The sequence below is a fragment of the Cucurbita moschata genome, unplaced genomic scaffold (genome assembly GCF_002738365.1).
Source record: "Cucurbita moschata cultivar Rifu unplaced genomic scaffold, Cmos_1.0 Cmo_Scf00054, whole genome shotgun sequence".
NCBI classification, from domain to species: Eukaryota; Viridiplantae; Streptophyta; class Magnoliopsida; order Cucurbitales; family Cucurbitaceae; genus Cucurbita; species Cucurbita moschata.
Genome location: NW_019268570.1, coordinates 1587421 through 1601569, shown reverse-complemented (window position 1 = coordinate 1601569; position 14149 = coordinate 1587421). Strand labels below are relative to the sequence as shown.

Here is a 14149-nt window from a genome sequence, read left to right as displayed (position 1 = left end):
GTTTTGTGAAGGAAGGAAGCTTCAAAAATGCCCCTATCTTATTCCCCCAACTCTGTCCATTATTGAAGGAAGCTCAAAGGAGAGCTCGAAATCCAATCCGAGGCTATAAACATATTCACCAGACGAGACCTATCCCAATCAATTTCTGCATACTTAAGGACAATTTTCAAAGAAGGCCGCAAAGGGAGACGACCTAAGGAACGTGTGTAATCGAATAAATTTGATATCAGGTAAAATTTGGGGAAGAAACTCAAATTCCTGCTTACGACACTTAATGCCCAAAATTAATGATTCCAATAGTTTAAAGGGACTAAATGGATTTTGTTTTTATGAAGGAGTCAAGACCCTAATACAACTTAAGTCGAGCTATTCAATAAAGGGGAAAAACACGTTCTAAGTTGAGTTGCAGACCAAGAAAAGAAACTCAAAATTCGCCTCAGCCATACTCAAACGTTTTCTCAAGATCATCCTTGTAATTTAAGTGAAGTATAAGAAAGAATTTTTGTGAAGGAGGTATGGCCTAATAGCGTCTGGATCGTCGTAACCAATAACAATATCTCTTGGGTTTGCTCCGACGACAAAACAAGATTTCCCCTACCTTAGACTCCTATAACTTACCCGGTTGATCACAAACAGGTGAGATACCAATCCCAAACTCTTTCTTGATAATTTATCTTTAAATTTCAGGAAAGAATTGAGATGAGAAACGCTCTGAATTGGTGAACTTTCAGACGAAGAGTACTACCATGCAATGTCTTCTTCACGTCCGGGAGGAAGGTTAGGTTCGGTGTTTGCTTTGTTTTATTTAAATTTTTGTTGCTTCTATTTCTGCTCGTTTGATTGTTTCTATTTTTTTTTTCCTGCTCTTTTTGTTAACATTGTGGTTTAAATGAATTTCTTAGGCACTTTGAAGTCCCTTTGAAATGTTTTAAAGAATTTTGAGCAACTTTCGTTAGAGATTCTCATCCAAAAAGCACTCAAAACATGTCAGATCTGAAAGGTAATGATTATTTTCCTACATATTTTTTCTCTCCCTCCTTTTTCTCTCTCAATATTCAACAATGGTAACTCATAAGGTAATGTATTTTGCTTGGATTCCTGTCAACTTTTTAATCAATTTTCTCTTTTATAACGGATTTAAATTTGTCCTCTAAAACCCTCACGTTTAAATTTTAAAAGAAAATATCGAAAAATTTGTATATATCTAACTCAACTGTTACACTAAACTATCACTTGTCAGTAAAAACTATCACTAAACTCGTATTTAAATCTCTTATCATGCTTATAAAGAGTAATCTCAACATGCACAATAAAACAATATTTGGTTTTAATATGCTTCAAGCAACCTCAAAATATATAGGAGAACATATTTCTAGTCATAATATGCACGAGTACATTCCCATATACATAACATAACAAATCTACAGACAAACTTTTTCGAGTAACTATAGATCATACAGCAGAGAAATCTCTAATTATTCGTACACAGAGTTATCCTTAGCTAAACACCTTAATGATGAGCTCAAAGCCTATGTATATACTTGAGTGGATTCTAAAAGACCTCTTTCTCTTTTGTATACTATGAGAACACCTTCATGAACTAAATGGGTAATCACCATGGATACAAACAAAGATCTAGTCGTTTGAGAATCATAGAAACTTTTGCGCAACAAGAAATACTAAATACTAAATTAAAACCAAACCATCCGTACCGATTGAATTTGGTTGGTTCAGTTTTAGTTTTTTTTAGTTTTTTTTTTTTGAATCCCAAGTGTTATAATATTGTAAAAAAGACATTATTGGAGTGGTTATGTACATATAGTATTGTCAAAATTTAAAAAATATGTAAAACTTATGCTAAAATGTGTTGAAGAAGAGTACTTGAATCATGCATTTGTAATAGGAACCAAAATATTCTCTCCACAAAACTGTTTTCCCATTTACCCCGCGCCTGTCTCTTCACCAACATGAAATGAAAATCGCGCCCATCATAACATTCTAACCACCAAGATTCTGTCTCATTCAAATGTGGACTGTCCTTCCATACCTAACTTCTTCATCTTCATTCTAGACACCATCAACATGGCTTATGCTTCCTCTGGATCCGACGACTTACGCACCTTCGAAGAACAAGCCGATACAAGATCGATAACAAACCGACGCCGACCCACCGACGAATCCATCGAATACAAATCAAAAAACCTCCATGCAGAGAGACGACGGAGACAGAAACTCAGCGATAGGCTACTATTACTTCGCGCCACCGTTCCAATCATCACAAATGCAACGTCCCACAACTCTCCTCATTAATTCAATTCATTCGGTATGCATCCTTTCATAACCATTTTGTTTTGTTGTCTCATAAATATAGATGAATAAAGCAACGATTATCGAGGATGCTATAACGTACATCAAGCAGCTGCAGAAGAGGGTTAATATTCTAAAAGACCAGCTTGTGGAATTGGAAGGCTCAGCTGAAAAAACTCCATGGCCAACAATACCACAAGATAGTACAACCCCGACGCAATCGAATAAAGGTTATATTCAGGCAGACGTGAGCGTTTCGCAAATCGACGAACACAAACTATGGATTAAAATACTTTTCGAGAAGCGAAAAGGCGCATTCACTAAATTAATTCAAGCCATGAATTCTGTAGGGTTTGAGCTCACTGACACTAGTGTCACAACCGTACAAGGAGCTGTTCTTGTGACCACCCTTATCAATGTAAGTGCTTGCTTTCAACAACAATTCTTAAATTTTACAAATTTTTAAATCTTCGTGTTCTTAATTTATATGGTGGTTTGGGTGGAAGGACTAATTATGATTTGGATATTTCATTGAATAGGGAATTTGTACGTCAACAGCGCAGCAAACTGAGGACTTGCTGCTGGGTATCGTTAATGCATGCATTTGAGATATTGATACTCATTCAGCAACTTTTAATATAATTTAGTATACACATATATTCAACACAATAGTTTAGCTTTTTTTTTTTTTTTTTTTCCATGGTTCTTAGCTTATTAAAACCCACTAATTATTTTCCATACAAGAATTGTTTTCTATTAATAGCATTTTGGATTAATTTTTAATTGTCTTCTATTAGTTGAATCACTTGTTTGTTGTAGGATGATATGTGTCTTGTGGCCGGTACACTTGAGAACCTTCTTTCCTAGGAAACTCTTCTTGGGATTTTATCTAAAAACCTCGTTAAAGAACGAGATCTCTAGGTCTAAATTATCCAAAAACTTCAAAAATGATAAAAAAAAAAGTGTATGAAAGTTCAACATTGTACGCTTGACACAAATTGATTTGTTAATGCCATGAGCGCCTTTCAATGAGTTTGAGCTTTCGGAGTAGTGAAAGGTAGAAAACCTCTTCTCCTTGGCACGAGCGAAAATGTCTAAAGCTAAATTTGAGAACAACAAAGATAGGAAGGTTATGAGATAATTTGAAGTTATTTAGGTATAGTTTGGATAATGTATTACGATCATATTCAAAGTTTTATAGGCATTTATGGAGATAAACTCTAGTACGAGACTTCAAGATATTCCTTAAACTTAGGAAACTATAATTTGAGATTGAGTAGAGTGGAGAATTCACAATTAGGAATGGTTCCCAAACCAACTAGACTTCATATCCGTGATAATTGTCCTGCTCCTATATGAATATGTTTCAATAATATAATGTGATTCATTTTTTCTTTCTAGTGTATCAAGGCCTCTCTACACCAGCATGACGGACCTCCAGTAAGTCAATGTTCTAAACATCTTTCCTTATCTCTTCCTAGTGTTATAAAGGGATTTGAAGTAAATAACCCTCTTTGAATGATCATTTCCTATTATACAAAAAAAAAAATATACAAATTGAGGTTGTATGGACAACGAGGTCAATGATTGGACACTTTAATAAGGTTTAGAGAATGTGACTTGGAGGTCAAAATTATACCATAATTGAATAAACCATTGATTTAGTAGGTGGAAGAAAACGAGTCATCTTTAAGAAAATGAGAAAATTGGAATGAAGATCGAATTAAGTATTTGAGATTTTTTCCACATTAGTATCAAAATGTAAGGTTGATTTCAACATATAGCCTAAGTCATGAACCCACTTCAAGATTTTAAGACGGTAGATAAATGATTGAGTAGAATTGAGATAGAGCAAGCCACAAACACGAGTTAATAAGCCAAGACTTCATACCCTGAGCACTTTTTTTTTGTGAGTGCATTAGCTCTATTGTTAAGGTGAAAGAATTTGTCCATGTGGCGATATAATGAATATCAGAATATGATTAAGGTAGTGATGAAGAACATGTATTCTTCCATAAATAAAGGTTCCATAGTCAAGAAGGGCAATGTTTTAGAGAATTTTGTTCAAATTCGACATGGTTGTAATGAGTTTTTGTGATGTCGTTGATTCACTAGTGCCCCATATGTTATTCTCATGAACTAGATCTTCAAAAAGGTTTCAAAACTTGTGTTTATAGTAGTGCTTACATGGATCGTAGGAGACTAGTAAAACAATATGTAAAAAAAAAAAGAAAATTTAAAAGACACAACAAAATGTACCCCGTTATTCTTCTCTAGCATCAAATGTTAAGGAATGTAGTCTAATGAGAACTTTGGTGAAGTAAAAACAATGTGTAGTTGGCCTAGATCCGCATGGTGGCCAAAATTCGTAGAACGGGCACTTACAGTAAAGACTCCAATAAGAGCTTTCAAAAGTAAAAAAATTAGCTAACCACTACCTAAATAGTAAGATGTTTGTAAGTATATGTAAAGGTTAGTAAATTGTAATAATATCGTAAGGAAATAAATGGTTTTGAGCATTAAGGTCCCCAATGTCTTATGCGGAATTTATAGAATCATTATCATCCTCCGATTTGTGGTTTTGGTTCCTCTTTGATCTTGTACAATCTGTCCAAAATTAACATTTTTCTCCACAATTTCAACATGTTACGTTTGGTTTATTTGAAAATTTTCTCTAGTTCTTTGATTTTGATCGGTTTTTGTTTGGGCCCTTCAATTTACTTCGTTTTCTTTTGTCAAGGATGAATATCGAACTTCTCATTTGCTCATTTGTGAATACTTTTGTTGGGAACTACATCTCGAATTTCATCTGACTTCACTTTCTTAAATTCCCGAGAACTACTGATAGCAGTAGCAATGTAATAGCCAAAAAAATAAATAAACAAATAAAAAAAAGTTAAAATAATAATAATAAAAAATTAAAATTAGAATTTAAAAAAAAAAAAAAATCTTTCCCCACCTCTCTCCACTAACTTCTTCGTCCCTCCCCACAGTTATCTCTCCTTGACCCATCCCAACTGCAACAAAAAAAATAGAAAAACAACAATGGTCAGATTTTAGAAAAAGTACAATGGCTTTCAACAGATTGCAGATTTAGAGATTTTTGTCAGTTATTACGTAAAATCATATCTCACATTTCCTTTTCCTACATAGGTATGGTTATAAGAAATTAATTTACGATCAAATCTTCGTAATAATCAGATCTCATATCCCATATACAATTATTAGATTTTTGTTAGTATTTTAATTATACGAAATAAGGTTATAAGGTTAGATTCAATAGAAATTAATTTAGATCAAATCTTCTTTCCTATAACAGTAATAATCAGATCCCATATACAATTATTAGATTTTTGTTAGCATTTTAATTATACGAAATAAGAAATAAGGTTATAAGGTTAGATTCAATAAAATTTTAGGTGACAAATCTATAAACTAAAAGATCCTAGCCTGTACTTAAAATTGGCCAGTAATATCTATTTACACAATTGAAAAACCTATTTAGAGAGAAAGAGAGATTGAGGAAAGATTTGTTGAACCGTATTTAAGAATAGATCACAATTTTTATTAGAGGGAGGGTAGTGACGTTATTTAAATTTTGTCTAACAGAAAACATCAGAATTTTACTATGGCCAATGTAAATTAGGGAAATAATTTTAGAGTTCAAACTTGAAACTGATGTCTTGAGCTCATATAGGTTGACTCGGATTTCAAAGGACAGAATCGAACTTTCATTAAAGATATATTTGTGACAATGACTTAAACGAGCCAGGTAAGTGACCTTACTATCGGCATGGTTATATTTGATGTTGACACGTGCCCTATGGTTCTGCATGTGTCATATATATTGATATATGTGAATTGTCTGTGGATCGATATGCTTTCTATATGTTATGTTATGTTATTATATGTGGTTTATATGATAATAATTATGGTACGATGTGCTCAAGGATATGTTTGAGATAGGATACGAGAATGATGCACAAAACGAAATGTAACGATAGAAGTAAGATACGTTCATGAAACGTTAAGGTTAGGTTACATACCGGAGTGCTATGGATAGGAGAGATTGATGAAAGAATACGGTTAGGTTATGGGTAGAAAGGGATAAGTTTGTGATAGATTGATAGAACGATAGCGTTATGGTAAGTTAGAGAACGATATGACTATGAAGTGTTTACGTTATGACTTGTTTATGATATGGTACATTGAATGCTAGATTATTGTGCTTAAGTACGTAGTTATGTGAACGTGAATGTATGCTGCTTTTAGTCTGATGTGATATGTTATGCATGTGACGATGTGTGGTCCTTGAACGATTATGTCTTGTTTGTATGAATATTTGAATGGAACTGCATGAATTGTATGACATGAAATACGGTAAGTTGCATGAAACATAACCCCGCTAGAAATATGTATGATATGTAAAGAAATGAGAATGAGAATGACATGTCAGCATGAAAACGTGACAGGGGGTTATGTTCATTAATGATAACGGTAGGACTAGTGGGACCTCTGCATATTGTGTGTTCATGCATTTGGGGGGATACCCCTATCCCATCACGAGGGTACGGACGCGTACATCCAATGGTAGGACAACGATCATTATGCTTTGCATAGCGCTGCTGTGACGGTTCTAGTTTTAACGGGTACCGGTATAAGGGGCTCCTAGAGTATGCCCACCGGCTAGGGACAATGGTCCAGTGGTGTGCGAACTAGCTGGTGAGCCCATACTCGCACGTATGGGCTGCGTGTAGAGTATATGGTACACGTCCACGATTACCTGTTAGGATTACACCATAGGAAAAATGAAAAAAAATGAAACGAAAACGAAACGAAACGAAAGATAGGTCCCATCATTTTATTGCATGTGATTGTTGCATTTAACCCCAATAGTGGAGTCACTTACTGAGTATTTCTTTAAATACTCAAGCCATGTGCTACTACATTTTCCAGGTTAAGGCAAGGCATTCCTGTACGCTGACGACGGCATCGCAACTCGAGATCATGACACATGCATAGGATAGTGGCATTTATTTTCTTAGACTTAAGATAGAATAGAATGTTTTAAACTTAAATGCTCATTTATTTTATTTCGAGTCTTTTGTTGTGTAATTTTAAAGATGTTTTCGAAACACATAAGTCCATGGCTGTGTTTTAAGTTAAAGGTTATGTTTTATGGAATTTAAATGAAGTCTTCCACATTCAATGTTTATGGTACGTATACAGTAGCGACGTTAAATTAAGTAGAAAATTTTGGGTCGTTACAAGCAAAGTATCCCAAGACTTAGGAAAAGATGACATCAAAATCAATACTTTAATTTCATCTTCGAAATTAATTTCCACCGAACTCAGTTGACTTACAATCATATTGAATTATTTATATGATCTGCAACAGATCCACTTTTAGACATTTGTAGATTAAACAATCTTCGCATCAAATACACCTTATTCATATTCGACGATTTTTTGTACATATTTTTCGACAACGCCTTCAACAGATCCAATGTTGTCTTCTCCGTGATGATTTGAATGCCACGTTTTTTGACAGCATCAACTGGATCAATCCTAAAGCCTACTGATCTTTGAGCTTCTATAGATACAGATAATCTTCAATCTGTATCTTCTAGAAACTGAAATCAAATCCATCAAACTTTTCAATTCTAATCTTTGAGTTTTTCTTCTTCATAGATAGGTGTGAATCTTGCCTAGCTCTAATACCAATCGTTAAGATTGCAAAACAATACTCACACTCGATCTAGATGAACACAAAAATGGGAGGAAGAAAATGCAAATAGAAATATTAGCGAGAGATTTATAGACTCCAAATATGTACCGTAATTATTTTTACTAGATATATATATATATATTTGACAACTTACTTTATATGTCATTTACTATATATATAATTGTATAATTGTATAACCATTGAGTAAACTATAAATAAGTAGAAGGCTCCACAACTTAACCGTCAACTCTGTGGTAACACCGTGCTTAAAAAAAATAAAAAAAATAAAAAAAACATCCAAAGCATCAATTAATTTAGAAGAATGAGAGCTCTCCATCCTCATTATAACCCACAATAGTAAGATGCACTTTGTGGGTTATAATGGCACATAAACATAAAATATAGAAATTCAAATATTCAAATTTTAGTGGTCGAATATAGAAACTAGGTGGTGATGGATCCTCAATATTAGAATATAGAAATTCAAATAAATCCATCTCACAAGGTTGTTTCGAGATATTCTAGTAGTTTAAAAAGAGAGATTCTCGCAATAAGAGGTCCATCTTTCTTCAAGAAAAGCTTCTTTTTTAGAGTTCCAAGCTGATACTTTAGTGTGATTAAAGATTCTGGTTTGAAAAGTCTACTCTCCAAAAAAAGTACAAACCTAACCTATATCAATATGTATCACCGATATTGATTGATATATAAACCTAACCTATATTAATATGTATCACCCATATATGATTGATATATAAACCTGTATTATGGATATATAATTGATATCTAAACCTAAACCATATATAAACCACCCACCCACCCACCCAGGGTATAATTAAAAAAATCAGACTCACCATTCTTCTATATTTGCAAATATTTTACTATATTTTGTTACCCATTGAAGCTTTTCTTATATATAGAGAGATAAAAGGACATGTTTCCAAAGAATAAGTTGAACAGTTCAATCTTCAAACTAGTAAAATTATTTCTAAAGAACAAAAGAAATATTCTATTATAGAGATATCAAAATTTTCACTGAAACAAGTGCTTTCACAGCTACATGAAATTGAAACTCTTTATTATAATTTTCTTTTTGGAGACATATCATAGAATATATCTTGACAGATGTATAAATAAATTAGTTTTCAAAATTCTATAAAATATAATTATTATTAAATTAAGAAAATCGACCCCTCTCTCGGAGTCTTTCAAATAAACCTAAAAACAAAGATATTAAAAATTAACCTTTTGGTATCAATACTTGTTTGGGTTCTAAAAGTTAAAACTTACCGCATGAGAAACAAACAACATCTTACATGAATTTATTTCTTGCTTATGTATTCTATTTTCAATAGAAAAATTATTTTAACAATGTAATATTTCGAAAAAATTTTCTTTTTGAAAGGAATGTTTCGAGAATTTTTCAATTTGAAGCAATTAGGTCTAATATGACCTTCATCACCACAATAATGATATATAGACACAAATTTAGATTTATCATACTGAGATACAAATTTACCTGTGTTAGGCTTAGACATAATAAGGATGCTCTAACAAATATTGTTTTAGAACAGAAAGAGTAGAACATTAATCAATATAGCCTAATCCTCTTTTATCATTATAAGGTTTACCTGCTCCAATTATTTTATCTAATTGTTGAGCACCTATAGTTAACTTTTTAATAGACTCCTTAACTTTACCAAGTTCTAGCAGAGTACTTAATTCATTTTCTTTGAATAATTTAATTAACTTATCTTTTTCACAACAATCATGTTCAAGAAATTTAATTTTATCAATTAATGCATTTTTTCTCGTTACAATCAAATACATACTTTTCATAACATATATAAAATTTTACATGATCAAGAAATTTCATTTAAGAAAGACTTATTTTCAATTATTGAAACTTTATATTTCTTTGTAAGCACAGCATACTTTGAATCAAGTTTTTCTAGATCAAGTTGCATTTCCTCAAAAACTTTACATAACAAAGAGATTCAAGAATTATCTCATCTTTTTCATCCTCTTTGTCACCCTGAGTCGTGACTTCATCGTCTTTGTCACTATAAGCCATGAAACAAAAATTTGCTACTTTTTCATTACTTATAGATTCATTTGCATCCATTTTATTATGAGCTAACATGTTAATTTTTGGTTCTTTAACTTGATTTATTCCCTCATGACTTACTTCAAGAGTTTTCCAAATTTCATATGCTAAACAACACAGATACTCTATTAAATTCATCGTTACTTACGGCACAATAAAGACAATTTATAGCACTAGTATCAAAAGAATATTTTTTTTTATATCATGTCCATTCAATTCATTTTCTAATTTAAGCTCCTCAATATTATTAACAATTTTTATTGGATGGTAAGGGTCTTTACTAACATTCAACCATAAGTGATAATCAATCGATTGCAAATAAATTTTCATTCTAACTTTCCAGTAAGTATAATTTGTTCCATCAAAATAAGAAGGTCTAGAGGTTGATTGTCTTCACAAAAACCGTTTTTAACATTGTAGATTTGTCATAAGCTCTAAAAATAAAGTTGATATAAAAAATCTATAAGAGCAACCTAATCTCATACCAATTGTTGGATTGATATGGAAACCTAGAGGGGTGAATAAGGTTTCAACCATAAATAATTTAAACGTGATTAAATTTTTTTATTATAAAAAACTTTTAAATAAATAGAATATGATAATTGAATCAATAAACTAGTTCAAGAAATAACAATGAACAAGTATAAAAAAAAAAACTTAAAACATGCCATTAATCTTAATAACACTTTCGAAATTAAATAGGAAAGAGTTCGAAATACAAGAACGTAGTTGTATAGTGGTTCGGTCAAACTTGACTTACTCCACTCCCCAAGCTCCTCTTGTGAATTTGAATAAATCTTTCTCAACTCTTTCCTTGGATCAGAGCTCAACCGCTACACTGCTCTTCTTACGATTTAAGAGCAAACTCAATTCTTTCCACGGCTGAGGATCAAATAGGTACATAGTTCTTTTTACGAGTTCAGGAGCAAACTCAATGCTTTCCACGACTCAGGATCAAACCGGTACAATTGTTTGAATTTCGTAGAAACACACTACAACTCTCTAAAATAGTAGATTTACAATTTGACCACTGGCAACTATTTCCTCCCAATACAATAAACATCTCTCAAGAAATAAACTTGGAAGCTTTAGAGAGAGCAAAGATGGAGGCTTTAGAAAAATTTAGATTGAAGAAACTATGGAAATTGTGTATCGTGTTCAGAAAAATATAAAAAAGAGATGAGTTTAAATAGTGAGCATGTGTAGAAGTAGGAATTGATATGGACTACTAAATATATTTGACATATGATCGAGCCTCGGGTCACGTTTGAAAGAAATGTTTTAGAAAACGTGAGCAAAAAAATGCGTTGAAAATAATTTGAAAGAAATCGATTTTATAAGCAAAAATCGAACAAGCAACAACAACTTTGATACATATAACTCAAGTAGGAAGAATTTACAACTAGTCACATCCCCTATGTAACGACTGGGCTGACTCGATGACTCTAAAAAGACGGGTAAATTTTTCAACAAAATAAAACAACCAAAACTTAAAACATATCAAACAAAATAAAGTTTATACAAAGTATTTTAAAACAAAACACAACAGTTAAAACAAAAGTTAAGTGATGACACAAAAAGGTAGAAGGACGAAGGGTGAGGTTTGTCTATGGCACCTGCCCCAAAGTCCGCTCTCGACCTCGACCAGCTCCTTATTTCCTGAAAAAAAATAGAGAATAAGGAATGAGTACAAGACTCAGTAAGCAGCCTACTTGTAGGCTCTTAATCGTGTCCTTGATATGCTAGGGTACCACACTTTTTGTTTTCTTGTTCTTGTTCTTGTTCTTGTCGTAAGTTCTTGTTATGTTTCTTAATTTGTTCTCCAAGACACTCCCCTTAAGATTTACAGTACTAGACATAAACTTGTCAATCCTGTGTCCAAGGCTTCATACGTTCCAAGCGACACAGTCTTAATACCTACGCTCAAGGCTTCTTACGTTCCAAGCAGCGTAGTCTAAGTCATACACATGACGTACCGTGAGAGGTCTTAGGAGATTCTTAATTCATGGCTAGGATAACTTACTCTCTTCTTGCTCCATCGTGGCCATAGATTCTCCCCCATGATAGACCATAAAGGTCACGTAATCGATACATGCATGAACATGGAATAGACCATAAAGGTCACGTGATCGATACATGCATGAACATGGCATAGACCATAAAGGTCACGTGGTCGATGCATGCATGAACATGGCATAGACCATAAAGGTCACATAATCTAACATAGACCATATAGGTCGCGTGATCGGTGCATACATGAGTTCATGGCATCCTGCAAATCATAACATAACGCAGGGCATCTCATCTAGGTGAGGGGAATGAGGCCAAACATGACATCCTGCAAAGCAAACACGGTGCAGGGCATCCCACATAGAAGAGGAAAAAGGCCTCCTTAAAAGCACCGCATGATGGGAGTTATGGGCCACAATTAGACATGCTTAGAGTAATACCTAGCATTCTTGAATTTTGAGTCTTGAGGACTTTGGTCCCTTATGTTTGAGTAGTACCTAGCATTCTTTTTGTCTTGGTGGTTGTATAGCTTGTTCTTGATTCTTAATCTTATAAGTTTCTAAGATTCTTATTTTCTTGAGGCGTAAGTTGTTATATACATTCGTGATCATATAAACCCATCGTAATAACTAGCATGAGTTATTCTAGAAGGTCATAAGTTCATACTGGGCTCCTTAGAGGGTTCTAGAAGGATCTTGAATCTTGACATGTTTTCTTTAGGCGTTTCCTTAAGTTCCATCTTTGCTTATATTCCAAACTTGCTCCAACCAACTTGAAATCTTGAGCTTATCCTCGTGTCATATAAAATAAACCTTAGAGGACATGGTTGGTGATTTGGAGCATAATTAGATCTTGAGCTAGGATATGACTTCTTGTTTCGTTTTCAAGAGCTAACCATGTCATATATCGTGTTTTGGTCCTGAAAACACTTTCAAAGTAACCTTTAGTTTTCTCCCCATGAGTGCATCCGTGACATTATCATAAACATGGCATCCTGCTGACATATCGTGTTGCAGGGCATCTCATTTAGGTGAGGAAAATAATAAGTCTGTCATGACAACTTGCTCGTGGTACATATAGCAAGGCATCTCACCTAAAGAGGAATAGGGATCTCCTGGTACACTTCATGATGGGAGATAATGGTTACTCCGGGCATGGATCCTAACAACTTGTTAAGCATACCATCTAACATTAACCTAGGTGTTTTCTTGTATTCTTGGGGATCCTAGGTTTATGCATAACGTCTTGGGTCAAGCTTGGAACTTAAAGGTTCTTCTTAGGAATAGCCCAACGTAACCTTGTGCACTTAGAATCTTATTAGCAACCAAGGGTACCTATGGGGAATCTTTTATCTCATGGGTACCTTGTTAGTCATCCTAGGAGGTAACGTCATGTGGATCGTGATATACATTTTCCCCCATATCTTGGTTTCGCTATCTAACGTTTCCCAATGACTCCCAAACTTTATTACCTTATACAACATCATGAGATAAGGATTCATACAACATTTCATAATGTTGGGAGGTCATTTAGAGCTTAACCCGTAGGTAGTCTTCCTTAGGGGCATTATGGTCATTTTACCCCTAATTCTTGGTTTTGCTACTTAACGAGTTCCAGTGGCTTTCAAACTTCACCACCTCATCAATCATCATACAATAAGATCTACTGTAGAGTTTCATAGCATTTGGAGGCCATCTAGGTCATGAACCGTAGGTAGATATCCTTAAGGGCATTGTGGTCATTTTGCCTCATTTCTTGGTTTACCTACTTATCCTTATCCATTGACTACTAAATTTCACACATAACCTAAACATGCTATAATATGCTCATCATTAAAGTTTCATAGGCATCAGGGCTCATTTAGTGGGTTATTTTAATGTTCCTTAAATCTCGAGCAATTTGGTCAGTTCAGCGCCTTAACTTATGGTTCTTTGAGTTTTTCTTTCATAGATCCTTCAGTAATACTTGGTTTAGGTTTCATATGAAAATCCAAGCGATTC

At 33.6% G+C, this 14149-nt stretch overlaps 1 protein-coding gene across 1 annotated transcript; it reads left to right on the top strand.

Moving 5' to 3' along the window:
• Positions 1 to 2075: 2075 nt before the first annotated feature.
• Positions 2076 to 2965, top strand: LOC111436461 (transcription factor DYT1). Its single transcript, XM_023074252.1, has 3 exons — positions 2076 to 2283; positions 2372 to 2725; positions 2847 to 2965. The coding sequence occupies exons 1-3, from the start codon at positions 2083 to 2085 to the stop codon at positions 2913 to 2915; spliced, it is 624 nt and encodes a 207-aa protein (XP_022930020.1). The 5' UTR covers positions 2076 to 2082; the 3' UTR covers positions 2916 to 2965.
• The last annotated feature ends 11184 nt before the right edge of the window (positions 2966 to 14149 follow it).